This window comes from Idiotropiscis lumnitzeri, chromosome 1 (assembly GCF_059441095.1).
Source record: "Idiotropiscis lumnitzeri isolate Australia: NSW breed Sydney's pygmy pipehorse chromosome 1, RoL_Ilum_1.0, whole genome shotgun sequence".
In the NCBI taxonomy this organism is placed as follows: domain Eukaryota; kingdom Metazoa; phylum Chordata; class Actinopteri; order Syngnathiformes; family Syngnathidae; genus Idiotropiscis; species Idiotropiscis lumnitzeri.
In genome coordinates, this window is record NC_142391.1 from 5,061,632 (window position 1) to 5,080,968 (window position 19,337).

At 40.2% G+C, this 19,337-nt stretch overlaps 1 protein-coding gene across 5 annotated transcripts in view; it reads left to right on the forward strand.

The window, feature by feature from the left end:
* The first annotated feature begins 2,935 nt into the window (after window positions 1-2,935).
* Window positions 2,936-19,337, forward strand: part of actn1 (actinin, alpha 1) — a 36,555-nt gene continuing 20,153 nt past the window's right edge. For 3 of the 5 annotated variants that reach the window (XM_088312614.1, XM_088312623.1, XM_088312649.1), the window contains exon 1: window positions 2,936-3,368. In XM_088312614.1, coding sequence (XP_088168740.1) covers window positions 3,270-3,368 — 99 coding nt within the window. In that variant the 5' untranslated portion in view covers window positions 2,936-3,269. The remainder of the gene's footprint in view (window positions 3,369-19,337) is intronic. The other 2 variants (XM_088312632.1, XM_088312640.1) reach the window with 1 other exon arrangement.

The following is a 19,337-nucleotide window of genomic DNA, read 5'->3' on the forward strand; positions in this document are numbered from 1 at the left end:
TCCCCATCTAATTTTAGTGTCTTAAATTATTATCAGTATTACTTCTAATTGTGTATTTCTTCATGAAATATGTTTTCTTTCATTGTATATTGTAAATAATTTTTTTGGAATATTTTTTTTAAATACTAGTGCCTCTAATTGTGATTTTCATTTTTTTTCTCTTTTATTTTGTAATATTTGGGCCTATTTTTTTTTTTAAATCTTAAGTAGTTTTTTTTTAAAAAATTATAAAATATTTGTTTGTGTCGTAATATTATTTGCATTTCTTTTTCTACCGCACACACACACACACACACACACACAGAGCGTACGTAACAAAGTGGGGCCTGCCTTGCAACGAGCTGCGGAGTGTATCCGTGACATCACTTTCCCAAACATTCATCTCATCCCCTTTGGAAGTTTGTCCATATATGGAAGAGCGCTCCGTCTCTGACTGGGACTGACGGGGCGGGGGGGCTCTCCCCGCCTCACCTCAGTCAGGAAAAGGAGGAGGAGAAAGAAGAGGAGGATGAGTTACCTTACAAGGCAGAACGACCTGCACGCAGTCTGACTTGACACTGACTCACCTTTGCTTCTCAAAGGTTCTGTGTGTGTGTGTGTGCTATCACAATATCCCGTCAGTGCAAGAAAGACTACACAAAACACTACTTTATGTTCAGGGATGATAGAAACAAAGCTTCAAGCAACAATTTAAAACCCTAAATGGAAACCAAAATCAAGATTTGATACCCTAACCATGTAATGCTGACTAGAAATGTTAACCTTGACCCTAATCCAGTTTCAAAGATGTTATCTGAAACCCTAACCTTGCTTTGAAATCCTCATTTGAAAATCTAAGCCTGACTTGAAATTGTAACAGTGGATTAAGTCATTCACTATCAGCCGAGTGAAAAAAAAATGGATCTTTGACGTATTTATCCGTCAATGGCAGTGAGTGAGTTAAGAGCCGAATTTGACACCCTAACCCTGGATCAAAACTCTAATCTTGATTTGAAACCATAACCCTGTTGTGAAACCCAAATTTGATGCAAGTTTTGGACCCTGTCTTGAAACCTTAACTTAAAAATTGAATGCTTCGTAAAAACACAAATTCAAAACCCTAACCCAGGCTTAAAAGCCTTATTTAAAAGCCTAACTAACTCATGCTTGAAACAAAAATTTTAAACCTTAACCCTGGATGAATCCTAATCCTGGATTAAAGCCCAAATTTAAAACCCTAATTTGAAACCCTAACCCTAAATTGAATCCGTAACCCTGCTGTTAAATCCAATTTAAAACCCTAACTTTCAAACGCTAATTTGAAACGCCAACACTGCCTTGAAACCCTATCCCTAATCTGCAACCCTAAACCTGTCTTGAAACTAATTTAAAACCCTAACCCTTGCTTCAACCCCTAACCTTAATTGAAATTTGCCTTAAACACACTCATTAAAAACCCTAACTTTGGCTTCAAGTCCTCATTTGAAACCCTACCCCTGAAGCAGACAAAGCAACATCAAATGCCATCGTAGGTACCGGATATAACGCTGACCCGGCTTTTCTGGTACATTCTTGACAACCTATCGCCCGAGTGGATGTGTTGATGACGTCATCAGGGTGCGCCTCATCTCAACACGTCAGGTCCAAATCTCACACAAGCGTACAAGCGAGATGAAGTCCGGTAACCCTAAACACAGAATATACCTCATGTAATGTATGGGATGTACTAAGTTATAAATATTGTACGAGCAAGTGAGCCTTTTTTTATTCATCTCCAAAAGCATTATTGTATAAAAGTATAATTCTATTTGAAAAGAATGAGAAGTAAATATATCTGTCATTGATGAATTGATAGTTACTAATTGCTAATACAGCAAAGTGCGAGCCGCACCCAACGCTTTTACGACGCAACAAAATATTTCACGCACAGGTGATAGCGTTTGCTAAGCATGTATTAACACTCTTTTGATTGACGGGTGTTCGTCTCGTTTTCTCTTCAGGAGGTTTTGGTCACCTCATTTTTTTTTAGCTCCAACACTGCAAGTTGCAATAGTAAGCATTTTGTAACACGCTTGTATGTGGTTAGGGCTGGGCGATAATATAGGGGTGGAGGTGCTAAGGCTAATTTTCTATTAGTCTGTCAATGGCATTTTATATTTACTATGATGAGACCCTAAATTTGACTTGAAACCCTATCATAGAATTAAAACCCAATTTGAAAGCCTAACGTTGTAAATTAGAGTCCTCAACCTTGGATTGAAACCTTAACCTGCGAGAAGGTCTTACTGTCACCAACTCGTGATCAGATTGGCTATCGCAACTGTCTATCAACTGTAAGAGCTCCTTCACAGAACAGACGCCCACACGATTGTATTTGAAGTCCTTGGTATTTAATATAAATATAAATATGATCATGATTTCTTGATTATGTTAGGCCAGCAGAGAAGGCCTTGACCCCTCACCACTAATTTTGAATCCCCATCTTTGTCTTGAAACCCTAATCTGGGATCCAAAGTGTGACTTGAAACCATAACCTTTCCTTGAACTTTTGATTTGAAACTCCCATTTTAAAATGCTATCGCTAGCTTGAAACGTGGACCGTTGAAACGTCCCGTGAGTGCATTTCATCATTTTAAATTGCGGTTGCTCTTTCACAAACTAACTTTTTTTTTTTTAAATCGGGTTTCAGGCTACCAGGCAGATAAGTTGCCGCGGGTGTCCTGTTACAAATCCGTCTCACCTTCTGCTACTTTTAAATCACACTTGTTTGAAGCTAATTAGCCTCAAGTCGCCCGTCAATCACACTTGGAAGTCAATCTTGGGCGGGAAATCTGCTGAAAAGCCTGACGGATGACAGCCAAGTCGGCCAATCAGCTTCAAGCAAGGGCGGGCTCGCCTCCCCGAGGCGTCCAATCAGCTTCCCCCTACTTCGGCCATCGATCTCATTCGTCTGTTGCAAAGTTTCCTCGCTCTCTCTCCCTCTTTTTTTTTCTGTCGACCTGCCTCCGAACGAAGCCTCCCTCGGGGGAACCACAGAGCACAGAGCCGAGGAGGAACAAGAGTTAAGCAGGAAGAGAGAGAGCGAGCAAGGGGGAAGCCGGAGGCGGACCGTCGAATCTCTCCCCCCGACACACACACACTCACCGTCTTGAGGAAGAGGAGGAGGAGGAGGAGGAGGAGAAGAAGAAGCAGCGGGCAGAGGAGAGGCAGGCGGCGGACACGCGCACACACACACAAGGGAAGAGAAGCCGAGTCTGAGACCGACGCTGTTTGGCGCTCATCTCACATTTATGGATCCTTACGACGGAGAACAGGTCTACATGCAGCAGGAGGACGATTGGGACCGGGACCTTCTCCTGGACCCCACCTGGGAGAAGCAGCAACGAAAGGTGAGGAGCTCTCAGTCCCTCATTTCCGGGTTTGCAGGCGCACGCCCGCCAAACTCATCTGTTATCCTTCTTCTTCTAATTTACCTCCACATCGTATACTTCTTCTGCTTCCTACTTCTTTATTTTGGTCATGTCTTGCTTCTCTTTAACTCCAACATTGTGGTTACGCTAACCCTGAGTTGAAACTCCAGTTTGAACCCCTAACCCTGTCTTGAAACCCGAAACCTGTCTTGAAACCCTATTTTGAAACCGTAACTCTGGCTTGAGGACATAACTCCTTTCGGAATCCTTAACGCGGGCTTGAAACCCTAACCCTGATTTGAAACCCAAAATTTGTTTTAACACCCCAATTTGAAACCGTAATCTTGGATTGAAACCCTAATTTATGGCTCCAAACCCTAATTTGAAAACTCTGGCTTTAGACTCAAACTAACGCTTGAAGCTGCTGTTTTAAATGTTTACATTTAAAACCACAACTTTGGCTTCAAGCACTTAATTCAAACCTTAAACCAGATTTGAAACCCTAACTTTGGCTTCAAGCCTTTACCCAGGTCATCATTTTACCTCTAACTTTGCCTTGAAACCTCAATTTGAATTCCTAACTCTTGCAATGAATTGAATCCCTAACATGTGTCAATGACTCAGAATCTTAAAGCCTAATTTTGTCTTGAAACCCAATCCCAGGATCAAAACCCTAATTGAAATGTTGAAATTGTTTGAAACCCAAATTTAAAATTCTTGTCCGTGTTTGATATCCTAAACTAAGGTTTCAACACTACCTTGAATCCACAATTTTAAACCCTAACACAAAACCATGTTTCAAATCCGAATTTGAAACCCAAACACAATCTAGAAACCTTAATTACAAACCCGAACCCCTGTCTCAAAACCTTAACTTGAAACTTTAATATTGCCTTTATTAGTCCCACAATGGGGAAATTCGAGATTCGAACCCAGGCCTCCTGGGGAGACTGGGTCCTGAACGCGGCGCCTTAGACCACTCGGCCATCCTTTATCGTCTGTTGTTGTAATGTTCAAGTGTTCACGCTTGGAAAAAAAATGGACTCATTCTGTCAGTCAGTCTTTACAACAGTGCCAAGTCGCAATCGGAGACGATTCTTTGAAAATGACAGTCTGTCAAATGTAAAGCCTGTTTGGAACGGCCACTTTAACCTGGATGCAACGCATCAAAAAAAGTTGAAAAATCGGATGACAAAATTTTTGTATCGGAAAAATATTTTTGTCGAGCACATGTTTTTGTGTGGTTGCCTTTTGAAAATCTGGTCAAAAACACTTTGAAATTCGAGCAAAAGAGTAAAACCTTGCTTATTTCTGAAGATATCTTTTCGACACTTTAGTTTCATCCTCTTCTCTGGGAATTCTTATTGTCTAGCAAAATTGAGTTAAAAACTTCCTGCACTAAGATTGTACAGTTCAAAATTCTGAGTGGTTCTCCAAATTAAAAAAAAATGATTGTCACGCGTTGTAAGAATGTGCCTTGCGTAACTAGCCCAAATGGAACATTATTTGCGAGCCGAGCAGTAGACCGTCATGTCCATAAGTAGGGATGGGCGAGTACCGATGCCACATATCAGGCTGATACCGGCTTTATTTCAAGGTATCGAGTCCTCGTGGAGACTGCTGATACCTGCCACTGACACTTAAGGGGAAAAAAAAACTGGCATTGAGTAAATCGTCTTCATCAGTAGTCGGCGCTGTACTGCGGCCATTTGCCGAATCATTATATGCGTAAGAAAGATTTCTTTTTTTTTTTAAGTCAATGTGTTGAATGCAATTTTATACATAAAAAGTACTCGTTTACCTGTATTTAAGTCTTGCCGTCAATCTTTAAACTGCATCATGTTACAGTGGATCGCAAAATGTGAGTGTTGCAACCGAGACTGTGTAAAGCGTTACACTGGTGCACCTTTTCCATGCAACAGATGTCAGCCATGCGCTTGGCTGCATTAAGTGAACGATTGCCTATCGCCCCCCCCCCCCCCCCCCACGTCCTTTTCCAAAAAGCTTGTCATCTGCTGCATGATGAGACGTGGATTAGCAAACGCAGCCACTCTATCCTTGACTTAATTTGCACAAGGGGGGGCGGGAGTGACAGGATTATCCTTGACTGTGACTTTACCCCCCCCTCAAACACCCCTTCCTCAACCCCTCCATGCTGCACGCACTACCTTTTTACCCTCTCCTCCCACTTTATGAAAAAAAAAAAAAAAAAACATGGTGAAGAAAAAAAAAACTGTGTGGAATCTGAGCAAGCGCTGCGGTTTGGGCCGGGCTTGCGTTAGGAGCGAGCGTGCCCAAAAATGGTAATAATCTCGCCCCTCTTGCCGCTTGCTTGCTGCTGCTGGAAAAAGTTTTTCAACCACCCCCCCCTCCTCCATCCAGTTTTTTTCGTGCTTCTGGTTTCCTGCATGATGTCATCCACTGCTGCTACCGGGGAGAAGCACGGCGGCGGCGGCGGCGGCGGCGGCGTAGACACATCCTCAGGTGTCTCGTCGGCAAAACCTCAATCCTGGCTGGAAAACCTCATTTGAAACCCTACCCATTGTTTCAAACCCTAATCCTTGTTTGAAACACGATTTAAAAAAAAAAAAAAACCCTGACTCTGTCTTAAAACCCTAATATGAAAACATAAGCTTGTTTGAAATGATAAGCATAACTTGGGCTGCAAATTATTATTTTGATAATCGATTAATCTGTCAATTTATTGATGAATCTGATTTATTAAAAAATAAATAAATAAATAAATAAATTTGATCTTCAGCCCCTTGTTAAAACACAGGACATATTTCAAACTGATGTGGAAAATGCACAAATATATACGCTGTAAATTGTATATGATTCACTTACTGGTTTGATGTCATAAAATCGGCAAAAAGATTTGTTTTCCCAAAGTAAAAGCCGATGTTTTCAAATGTCTTATTTTGAAAAACACGCAGTAATGTGTCTGCTCTCGTGGAGGACTGCGGAAATCTTACTCATTTACTGTTGAGAGACTGAAATTCAGAGGATTTGGACAAATTTGAAATGAAACAAGGTCTCAAAATAAATGATTGGTGAACAAAATAATTAGAGATTAACTTTAATTTAGTTGTTGATTAACTCATTGACTGCCATTGACGGCTAAAGACGTCCAAAATATTTTTTTTTCAATTGGCTGGAAGTCAATGAGTTAATCAATCAATGAATTAATTGTGGCTCCTTTACTTAAAATAGTCACTTAAATCCCGAAAACTGGTTGAAAACCCTAATTTAAAACTCTAATGATGACTTGAAACCTTACCTGAAAACTTTAATTCTGATTTGAAGCACTAACTACTGCCTTGAAACCTTAATTCGAAACCCTAATCTTTTTTCCCCTTTCTTGCTGCTGGTTGCCAGCATCATGTCATCCACCACGCTACTGGGGAGAAGCATGGCGATATAGCTCAGGGCTGTCGTCAGGTGTGAAGGCGCAGTCTGGACATTGTCTTAAAAGTACGAAAAAAAAAAAACTAAAGAAAAAGCAGCTGGCCCACATACTTGTAACCTCATAAATGTTTAATTCATGTTCCTGAGCTCATCGGCTATTACTTACAGCCTCCTGGCAGCTGTGCACCTTCCCCGTCCATGGTCGCGAGGCCTGTGGCGGGGGCTGCACGGAGGCGGAACCACAACCTCGTTGGTACTCCGACCTTCACGAGATAGAGGGTTTTTTTTTTGTGTGTTTTTTGTTTTTTTGGGCTCTGGTAAAGTGGAGAAAAAAAAATCATAATTTTGACTCGCAAAGTAGTGATGCCAATGGTGGCAGTCTACTCAACTCCTCTCACGTAACATTAAGCAGCTTTTTGGCAAGCGGTGGACAATTCTTCACAAAAGCCTTTGAGCGGTTTAATGCCACTCCCGGTTAAAGTTTACTCTCAAACTAAACAACAAAGAGAATTCCATGTTTTTGACTTAAAAAAAAAAAAAGCATAACGTATGGCTTAATATTAGCCAATCACATGCTAACGATTAGCATCATAGTTGCAGTTTTGGCAAAAAAATGAATTACGCGCGTAGTCACTGGCTGAATTGAATTTGTAAAGCATCTCAAAGCACCACTGTACATTTGTTTTGTTTTTGCACGTGAAATTAACACCGAGTTTAACACCCAAGAAAGTGAAGGTCACAAGTGATTGTGCTCAGAAGAAACCTTGGAAACTGGCTGCAACATCTGCTGCGAGACAGAGAGAGAGGCTACGAAGAACTCTCTTGGTCATGTCATTGAAAGACAAAACATTTTTCAGTGTGTGGCTTTGTGTGGATGTGTGTGTGTGTGTGTGTGTGTAGCTTTATGTTCTATTATCTGATAATTTGTCTTAAATAAAAAAAATATATATATATTGCGTTTGCTGCGATGGAAGTTCAAAATAAGTACTGCGCTTGTCGCTTTTCCCACCCACAAATACCCCAAATATCCTTCGGAAAACAACCGTGAGATGTGAGAGGGAAAGCGAAACGTGCAAATTTGTAAACTGGAGGAAAAAAAAGAAAAAACTTGCTGGAACATGAACTGTTACTACAAGTGGCCTGTTATAGCTTGATCACTTCTACATTGCTCCACAAACTCACGGGAGTTGTCCAAACACAACGCACACGCAAGTTAAGCAACGGAGCTTCCTTTCGCAAAGTACACTTTCAAATTAAAAACCTATTGCTGTGAAAATAATCCCGATTTAAAAAAAAAAAAAAAAAAAAATAAAAAAAAAAAATCAGCTGATTTTAATAGGATCATTATCATCACAAGCAACACTAAAAAAAAAAAAAAAACTGGGCTAAAAAATTTTTTTAAAAAAGACATGCGGACCAGTCTGTATGTCTTCATGTAAGCAAAATTATCTGCAAATGACAAAATTTGTCAACATGTCCTAAAACATGACGCAGCGAAAAAGCACTTTTTAGAGGTGAGCTCTCTCTAATTTTGGTTCTGTGCTCACGTCCTCTGCATTGTTAGCCGCCGCGCAAGGTGCATCATGGGAATGCAGGAATGTGATGACAGCAAGCGTTTTTTTTTTTTTTTAAACCAGCAGCGAAACATCACAGTCTCTTGTTTGCTTGTTGAAGCTAAAAAGCAGTTGCATGTTGGGATGTCGTTTGTATGTCAAAGCTGGGAAGCTGCTGAATTTTTTTAATTTTTTTTTTATTTTTATTAGCAGTTTCCAATAAGTAGTTTTAAATCTGATAAGTCCATCCAAAAACAACAAACCAAAAAAAATTGTATTTAAAAAAAATTTTTTAAAAAATGCAAATCGGCGATTTCTGAACTCTGTGGAAGTCAACTGTCATGTAACGTTTCTTTCTCAAGAGCCTTGTTCGAAATTTGACGTTTTTTAAATGTGCGGTCAAATGATCTTTTTTTTTTTTATTGCAAGTCGGAATTGTTTTGTAAATCGTACGTGGCATTCCGAGCTTTACGCAACCGCGTAACCGTTGTGCAGGAGAACAAGTCACTGCACGGCTTGCTAGTCCTCGAGGCGTCCAACTGGAGAAATATGGCGACACTTAAAATGGGAGCGTCATGATGCAACAAATGCCAGAGTGAGCAAATCGCCGGATGAATCTTAGTGCTGCCTTGAATGGTGAGCATGGGAATGTGGGTGTGGTGTGAAAGAGTTTGGGGGGGATAAAAAGGTGTGTGTGTGTGTGGGGGGGGATTACGGCCTTATAAGGAAAAACCTGGACCAGAGCTAGGAAACCTAAAAAAGCTCCTTGGCTTGTTTTTTATTTGATTTCATTTTATTTTTTTTGCAAGCGACACCGTTGTTAGGTGTGTGCGATTGTTTGTGGGACACAATTAGATGGAAATATGCAAGAGTTGCAACCTGACTGACTGCCTGATGTGTCCCCGAAACACCTGGGTGTGCAAAGACATTAAGATTCCAACATAAGCGTCCTGGTACTCGCAGGCCGCTCGCGTCGGAACATGCATGGGAATCCAAATGTAGAAGACAAAAAAAAAACACTCTTCAATGTGTGTTGTCCCAACCTGTGCGACGGGAATGGTTCAGATGATTACAATAAACAATAAAGTGTAATTACACATCCACTCCAGTAGTTGGCAGTGGCGCTCTATTAACTCCACGGTGTTGGTTTGTTTTGCAACAAAAATGCTATTATTTATAGTTGCGGCAGAGAATTAGTGGTGGGGTGGGGGCACGAATTGTTTTCTTCTTACTGGAGGGGAGGGGGGGGGGGTTATGGAAAATAATTGAGAAGCACTGCTTTAGACGCACCCGCAATATAAGGATGGGAACAATAATCTTTTTTTTTTTTTTTTTTTTCGAAGCACCGTTCGTCATATATCAGCTGGTATAAACTCCAGCTCACCCTCAACACTAATGAGGATTGGAATTGCTCTAAAAAAAAAATAATAAAAGAATTAGATTTGCAAATTTCATTCCATTACTTAACCGAATATAAATCAAGCCCTAAAACCACCAGATGTACCAAACTAACCGTTTTTGGTCGGCCATTACATCCATAGTTTCTTGGGATTTGCATAATAAGATTCCTCGTTCTTAGTCTTGTGCTGACTGCTTCAGAAAAAAAAAAAAACAAGTTGCATCTCAGAAACCGTGTCAGAGTTGGAAGTATTCAGGAATTTAGCGCGGAGGAAAAAAAAAAAAAAAAAGTAAAATCCTCTCCCTGAGAGGAGCTGGAATGCAAATTCTCTCTGGCTCCAAATTTAGATGCAACCTCGCAGCCCAGTGCGTACGTCATTAAAAGGTCATTAAAACAAGTTGGGTGCCTCGAATCTTAATAGCTTGGTGACTCCCCATCTGATGTTTGTTTGCACTGAAGTGAAGATAGTACATTGGAGCTTGGAACCCGCAAAAGTGTCGTGCACACCGCGATGAACCGATTCTAAAAATATGAGAGAACTAACTAACTGATGTGTTTTCGTACTGCGCTTAGTTTTTGGTGTAACGGGGATGACCATCAGAACACCAAACACAACGATATTGTTTTTCACAGCAGTTAAGAGAAAAAAAAGATCATTCAAGAAACTCCATACTCAAAATCATCGATTATCAGTATGAGCTTATCTTACTATGCGTAATTAACTAGTAAGTACTAAATGCTTTAACAGGTTTAACATTTACGATTATATCCCGTGATGTTTTTTTCGACCAGATTGGGGAGTAAAACTCACACGACACACGGGATCATTTTGACTTCCGATAATCAAGAATTTGGCCCAATTGTCGCTATTTGTGCACCCTTGCTTTGGACCGGCAGTTTTGGATTCGATTTTGGGTCCTGGACGGTGCGTTTCCTGTGGAGCAGCAACACATGTACTTCTCGTGACGTGTTTTCCAAAGCATATGACTGAAGGATGTGTTCTACTCCGCTTGTTTCCAAGGAGTTTCTCCTCACACGTTGGCCGACTGTAGTCACGGGCCTTCCCCAGGCTGGTGCGGTAGCAGCTGGGCTGCGTGTAAACAGATACGTAGGTGAGAAACGGCAGGCGAGCCCAACACGACACACCTTTTTGCATTCAGTATCAGTTGTGTGTGTGTGTGTGTGTGTGTGGTATGGGTAGAGCTTAAAAGACGAGGCAGCAGCGACAGACAGACGGAGCGGTTCTTCAGGCCGTTCCTTTGTCGACCTGTCAGCGCACCGTCAGTTATTGATCTTCGAAGCTGTCACTTGACTTTCCAGACACTCTCTTATTTTCCTCATTTAATTGCTCACTGGTTGTGTTGCTACCAACGACTGTAGCAAAAAAATCCTGCCGGCGCTACAGCATTGGAGTACGGAAAGTAACAGCTGCGGAAAGCCATGGAATCGAAATAAGCAGACCGCGTGATCAGAATGCTAAGCTAGCATTAGCATTGTAAATAAAGACATTGGCTTGCCACGCCTGCTACTTTTTAAAAAATTTGTAATTTTTTTATTTTTCAATATTCTAAAAATAATGCCAGAATTTTTTTTTTTTTAAGCCCAAGCGAACAGGTCAGCAAAAGGCTGCCAATGGGTTCCGGATTGGATCGAAATGGAATCCGCTAGGCGCATTTTGTCTTTGGTCGGTGGTTGCTCAAAAAAAAAAAACAAACACAAAAAAACTGTAAAATCCTCCTTTCAAAATGTGTCACAAGTGCTTTTAATGACTGTTTTATTGTTCATTTTCACGTGAGCAAAGTTAAGGGCGTTGTCTTTTTTTTTTTTTTCCCCCCGTCATTTTAGTATCCAAAGCGGTTAACTTCTGTCTGCACTTATTAATAAATCGTTAAAAATGAGTTGCTTCTGATTCTCATTTTTCTTACATATAGACGACGAGCCACATAGTTTGATGACTCATTTTGTGAAATTATTCAACATTTAAAATGTTAACCGTTTACATACACGTTTTAATAATTATTACATTCCTTTCACAATAAAAAATAATAACTTGAATCAGTATAAAAATCATAACCACCCTAATGGTCTGTTTTAAAAATAGTTCACCAGTGATGTGACAATGTGACTTACTAAGAAGAATTAAAACTGATGAATGTTCCCATTCATTATGTAAACTTAACATTGTACATATTTCTTCTGTACCAAATATTGGACGGCGACTCGCATTATTTTGAACTCAATCAACTTTCATCTTCATCAGCTTCTTCCTCCGTTTCCTTCCACTTTCTGTCTCCATTCCTCTCCTGGGGAAAAAAAAAAAAAAAGTGCAAGTGAGTGAACGAGCGAGCGACAGAGTGAGTGGGCGTCGGCCGTTGTGCGAGGGAAAGTTATTTGCTGACATTTCGCCCCAGCGTGTCGAAATTGCCCCTGCAGCCTTATCGGGAATAGCGACGCGTCAGCTCTGTTTGCTCTCTGAGTAAACACACCACTGCGACGTCGCATTCATGCTTACTGACTCTGCAGGACATTTTCTTACTATGTAGTAACGAGCAAGCGCACGGGTGCGTTGCTAAAACAAATTAAGGGTTCATCAAGGGCAATGAAGTGGAACGTTTTAGACTTTGACGAGTCAATCCCCAGACTCAGACCTCACAGAGAATACAGTTTTCCCCCTAATGAAACAAAATAGGAGTCAAATAAAGTAAAGCTGCTCGGTGATCATCCTTTGAGGACATCTGTGTGTCCGGAGCAGATTTCCTCACTGGTTTTTCTGTGAGCAAATTTCTCTTTCGTTTATTTCCATTCTAGCCTTGAGCCATTATGCTTTTTACGTCACGACAGCCTCTCATTTTATTCTTATTGATATGAATCTTTTTGCTCGTATTATGCCAAGCAGTCGCTTATTATGCCATTTCCTGTTTTATGGTTATCGTCACAATTTTCAGTGGTGACACATTTGCAAATCCACTCAAAAGTCCACCGAAAAGCAAAACCTAGTAATATCATTGCGGGATTTATATTCATGTCGGATCTCTCTCGGTCTCCAAGTGAGCTTCTCTGGTTACTTCCATGCTAGCTGTTAGCGGTTTTGCTATTCCATGCCCCCAATCCTGCGTCTGTGCCGTTTTTCCAGAGCAGCGACCTGGAAGAAAGGCCGAAAAAGGCCACATTTTCTATCTCTGTCGTGTGTAAATTGACGCTTCCGTGGCCTGAAGCACTTTGTTCTTTTTTTCCAAGCCAGTATTGAATGTGTGAATTTCATTGCGCGGCAGCGATTATTGATCCGACTGGGGGGATGTAGTGGATCCCCCTCCTGCAGCCCTTTTTTTTTTGTGCCAACTGTGCCGACTGTCTGTCTGCGTTCCTTTGCCCCACACCCGCGTTTGTTTATTTCCTACTTCATCCATTTTGTGACAGTAAAAAACTGGTATCAACTGGAAGTGCAATGATGTCTGTCTGCTTGCCTCACTTATAGTTGACTACATGTGCTGCAAATATTTTACACTCCATTTTAAGTACACAAAACGCTCACCGGACACAGTGATGGGAAGTACTCTGTATCATAGCTTCGGTTGTCATGAGTCAGCTGCCGCTCGCCGCTTTGTGCCCGAGCAAGCATTTTTTTTTTTTCTTTCTCCACTGCTGACCGTCACCTGACTCAGCCACAAGCCGCTCCTCCACAAAGGAGGCTTTCAGCGCGCTTACTGTACTTTCTGCTCTACATTTGAGAATGCCTGGCGAATGCCTGGCTACTCTGATGAATGCAGCGTCCTCGCATTACCTCCGATATAACGGAATATAATGATTGGATTTCTGCTGCAGAAAGTCCACCGTTTTATTCCCTCTTTTTTTGTTTTTGCACGGGCTACTTGTTCGTTGATGAGAGAGGAACGCTGAATGCTGAAATTAAAATCCCATGATTTTAATATTTATGATGTCACCCACATTGGCTGCAGAATTTTCCATTTGAATGTAAACAAACAACCGCAGTTTTCTAACAGCTGTTAGTTCACCTGTTGGCAAGTAACGTACATACACACGAAACTGTTCAAATCTCCTAAACGATATAGATAAATGTACAAATTAAGGAGAACATGAGTAGAGCTGCTGTAACAGGATGCTGCGGTCGCGTCTCGAGACTTTTGTCCTGATAGTGTACGGTACATCTTACTCTTGCTCCGAGATGAAGGGAGGGCCAGGGGAATCTGTGGCCAACTACCAAAAATGGCCTACCAAAGGGTCATCATTCACCCCGCTCTCTTGTCTCCTTCCTTTAAAGCTCACTAGAGGACACACAAATGCATTTCTAGCGTGTGCGTGTGTGTCCTAGGCAACCGGGAGGAAGTGTGTTTCCCTGCGGCTCGTAAGCGTGATTGAGTGCGTCAGTCTCTCAGGTGCAGCATCCATTGACGCAGACACTTTTAGTGCAAAAGTGCCAAATCAGCACAATCTTGCCATTAGGCTTATACATCTCCTTGGCTGCGGCTCCCGCTACGCGCATTTGTGTGCAAAGTGTAATTGTGTTCCTCGGGCCAACAGACTGACAATGAAGGGCTGCTTTTGTGAGCGCTGCGTTGAGATTTACCGTCGCTTCACTCTGATGCATATTCATACGTGTGCTACGTGACGTATCAACGCGTGGAAAGGGCTAGCCGCTCGTCGATTTTTCAGAAAATAAGACGAAAAAAAAAAGGCAGCAGCGTGGTATGGCGAGGCGGTTGCCATGGCAGCTCTCTAGCCTCAAGGGTGTGCGGCATCTGAAAATACGTGTCTAGGCGTCCATACGGCGCCAGCGAGCTTCTCCATGAGGGTCCAACATGCGGACTCAGAAGAGCAAATTTAGCATTTTCTCTCAATTTAGGCCAGGTATGTCAAACTTTTTTTTTTTTGGGGGGGGGCGGGGTCACAGGCCCCACTGTTGTTATGATTTCGCTTGGAAGGCTATTATGACTTTGAACCCTTATAAATGTTGTATCATCACAAATACACAACAAATTATTTTTTATTTTTTTTGGGGGGGGGGGTGGGGGGAGTCAACCACTTTTGAAATCAAACAATTTGACTTTTTTGGTATTTTAGCAAGACACATAAAGTCAACGTACGTGATTTATCTTGACGGACCACATAAAATGAGCCGGTGGGCCGGATCTGGCCCCGAGGACTTGGCTTTGATGCCTGTGCTTTCGATCCAAGTCAGCAAAGACCTGATTGCCAGATTATACTGAGTGATTATCTTGAGGTGTGGGGTGTGTTAAACGGGGTAGATCTTACCCAAGACCCCTCACATGAAATTTATAATATAAATGCAATATAAACAATTGAAGTTGGCAAAGACCTGATTGTCAATTGATTGTCTCAAGCAGGGGTGGGCAAACATTTTGATTGGCGGGCCACAATGGGTTCTAAAATTTGACAGAGGGGCCGGATCAGGAGCAGATGGATGGAGCGTTTTGGTCACCTCACCTCATCGAAGAAAAAAATTATACATTTAATTTTAAATGAAAGTGAACAAAAAGCATTACAACAAAATATCGGTCTTTGACACACCACAGTATTTAGAAAATAAAACATCAACAAGGTTTATTCATTTAATTTTTTTCCAAGTTCGGCGGGCCGGATTTAAACATTTAACGGGCCGCATGTGGCCCCCGGGCCGTAGTTTGCCTATACAAGGTCTAAAAAGGTTATTCTCAGTGATAAAACTGCTTGGAAAATGGTCGACTATCTAATCAGCATTTGCCGTTATGAACATAGAATTTTTCCGTGTCAAAATTTGAGACTCCTTCTCCAGCCGTTTGTTTGCGGGTCCTCCGTTGAGCGCAGTCAGCTTTTCGCATCCAAGACACGTCGTTGGCGGAGTTTTTTCATGCGGAACTGGAGATTCATCTGACACCAGATGGAGCTCAGTATATTTATAGAAGCTACATGTGGTTTGCGTTATCACGGAATACAAATGCGTGCACCATATCCGTTGAGGGACCAGGATTTTCCTTTTGGACTAATTGAAATAAATAAATAAATAAATCCATCACATTAATCCATTATATCTACTCAACTCATCTCTATTTATATTTTGCTTTCAGAATGGTGTCAGGTGTAACAAATCGCTTTACAGAACATAAAAAAAAAACAATAATACAGAACATCCCTTATTTTCCATGTGCTTAATGTTTATCAGCATTTGGGGAGCATTTTTAGGGTTTAACTGCTATCATTGTTTCCCAAATGCACTTTTGTGGGCGTCAATTAAATCACAATATTTGTTGGCTAGGCTGGTTCTAATTAAGTCACTGTACGGTAAATAAGTTGTTTAAATAGAATGGATAGATCAGGACTTTGACTCATGAGATTGGTGATCATGAGTTTTTTTACATATAAAATAAAAAAATAATAAAGGGCATTCTGATTCTGATCGGCTCCAAAATCCTATTTGAGTAGAGCCTGGTTTTTACAAATGTTTTTGCGGCCATTAATTTTAGGGAGAGATCGATTATCTGTGTAGATGATTACCAACAGACAGCTATCGCCATCTGCCTTTCTTTTTCTTTTTTTTTTTTTTTTTTTTTAATCTGACAGCCAATACAAGATCAATTTAAAGCTGTGTTAACTTCAGATAAGCATATATTTACATTTTCAGTTTTACTTTCTTAGAGATGCTGAAAAAAATCAATTTGCAAATGTGAAAAGTTGTTCACTATTTCAATAAACCGAAGAGTTTTTATGTTATTTTATTTATTATTTTTTTGTTTTAAACATTTTCCATTTTCCTGCAAATTAATACCCGCCCACTAATATCTGGTTTTGTTCACCTTCCATACTAATAATTAGTATCGGTATCAGCCTTGGGAAAAAAAAAAAAAATCATATCGAGCTATCCCCCTCGTAGTAATAGTGGAAATCGGGCCATGCTGTTGAAAACCGACTTCCTGTGCGTCACCCTGTGCCAGCAACATCTAACTTCCTTTCCTCGGCCTGTTCAACTGCTCCGACACTTTAACTGGCTGGAGTGCAGCAGGATTTTTTTTTAAGCAAGGATGATTAATGAAAGGAGGGGTGAAGCTGTTTTGAAATCAGCTCTCAGGTTTTGTGCTTTAACTGAAACAAAACATCGGTGGGTTATGGCGGAGAAGCTCTAGAGGGTATTGGCGGCAGGGGGGGGGGGGGGCGTGTCGGGGGGACGCTGACTCATGTGGATGTAGTGCACATGCTATATGCTCTTGACCCCTCTTAACTTTCTGGCAGGCCTCGCATTTTGGGAGGTGGCGACCAGAGAGGGAAAGCAGCCAGCCAGATGTTGTTGTGTTTTCACGTTTGTCACACTTGCGCAACAAGCGAGGCCAGAGCACTTTTGAGTTGTTGAAGAACCACAGATTGATCATTTATATTTATATGCAATTATTTTTTTTCAACTTTAAGACTATTGAGCAAGCGATTACATTATAAGAACTTTATATTGTTTTAAGATGTGTACTTTACAACGTTATTACAAACAAAGTACTTTATTTCTGTCCATGTTGTGTAATGATGTAAAAAAAATATTTTTAATATATAAAACAATAAGAAATACTAAAAATATGTATGAGGAAAAAAATCAATATTTGCAAAAAAATATAAACGCCATACATTGAAACATTAGAAGAAAAATACACAAATATTATGTAGAGGGAAAACCTACATAGATAAAATAAAATACAAAATTTGCCAAAACGGTCACACAAAAATATTTTGAAAAACTTTTAAGAAAATGTAAAAACATGGAAAAAAAACACGCAAAATATTGGAAAATAAATACTACTAATAAATATTTGGATGAAATACAAAACAATAGAGAAATATATTGCAAAACAGGACCAAACATGAAAAAAAATGAAAATACGACAGAATATTTTGACATAATAAAAAATTACATAATAAAAAAACGTTACAACTCTTCATAATAAAATTACATAAATTGAATCCGAAGATTCAAAATAATTTCTAAATTAAACAGAAGAAATACAATATTATAAAATAATTCAATGTATGACCCTCAAATACACAACAATATTGGCTAAAAATAATTTTCTTTGTGTTGATTTTTAATCTGACTCTCTTTGGATTGTCTCTCCGCACTGAATTGATTGAAAGATCTCCGTTGCCGTCCCCATAATATCCAACATGCTTCGGGCGTGTGCCCACCACTGTAAATCTTTTCCAGTCGCTTCTATCCTTGGAGATGAAACACCATATAATCTTGCCCGTGTTCCTTTCGACATCTATTCCACTACGCTTCCTTTCAGCGGGCAGCACGCGGCAGTAAAAAAGCTAAGCGGTCGCTTAAACGTCAACCAATGACGAGGACCTTTTTAAGCGATGACGTGTGACGTGAGTGTCAACGGCGTGCATGCTATCATTTCGGTTGAACAGATGAAATGCGGTGAAAGTTTCATATGATCAGCATACTACAGGAATGCTAGAGGAAAGAAATGCATCGGCGAATCTAACGAGAACCGAAACAATAAAATATCAAGATATTACAACAGCAAATAATACCAACAATAATACACCATTTCTCAACAGAAATATTCAAATAAAAAAAGTTATCAAATCATTGGACCAAAATATTCGAAAAATGAAAAGAATTCAAATGTTCATGTTTTTTGGGTCAAATGATGAGAATGTTCTAGAATTTTGAGAAAATTCATTTGAAAAATATAACAAAATATGATTTAATATGAAAATAAAAATTATTGAAGGGTTATGGCATATGAAAACCTTTGCTAAAAAAACTATTTGGGAACAGAAAATTGGGAAAATAAAAATATAAATGTATCTAGTCAAATCTAAATTATTAAAAATAGTAGGAAAAATAGTAGAATTCTTTTTTAAAAACTGACAAAAGGGAAAATAAAAAAAGAACTTATTACAAAATATAGAACAGACATATTTTACTAGATGCGCAAGTAGGCACACATACACACAGATATTTGATGAAAATAATACAAAAATAACAAAATATTAGCCCAGAAATATACAATATATTTGATGAAAATTTCATGGAAATTAGGAAGGGGGGCTATTTGATGGGGAAAAAAATAGCTGGAAAGCCACAAATATTTGTTACATAGTGAATAGTAAAAATGTGACACAAATATTAGACAAAAACATTAGGGCAGGGTATTATTTTGCTTGAAAATAGTTTTAAAAAATATTTCTGTCACCTTGACTTCCTTGTATGTACACTGGTGAGGAGAAGCCAACACTTAACCAAATAATTGCAATTAAAGTGCAACAGATCAATCAATCAGAAATTTTAACTTAGTTCACCGCTAATCGGTTTCATCCCTATTTTGGTGGATTTTGTCCTGTCACAGGAAGCACAGAGACGGCTTACATGGACTGGCAGGGCTTGGCTGGGCTTGGCAGTGCTCCTGCGGGTTCTCCACGGCATCTCTGTTTGAAACACGGAAGCCTGATGTTTGTTCTCGGGGTGTAATTAACCCTGAGGATCATAAAGAGGCTTTCATGCCTCGCTGTTTGCTGGGCCTGCCTGAACACTTGTGCCAGCCCAAGCTGTTTTACGGTGCTCCTCAATGTTTTGCATTTCCT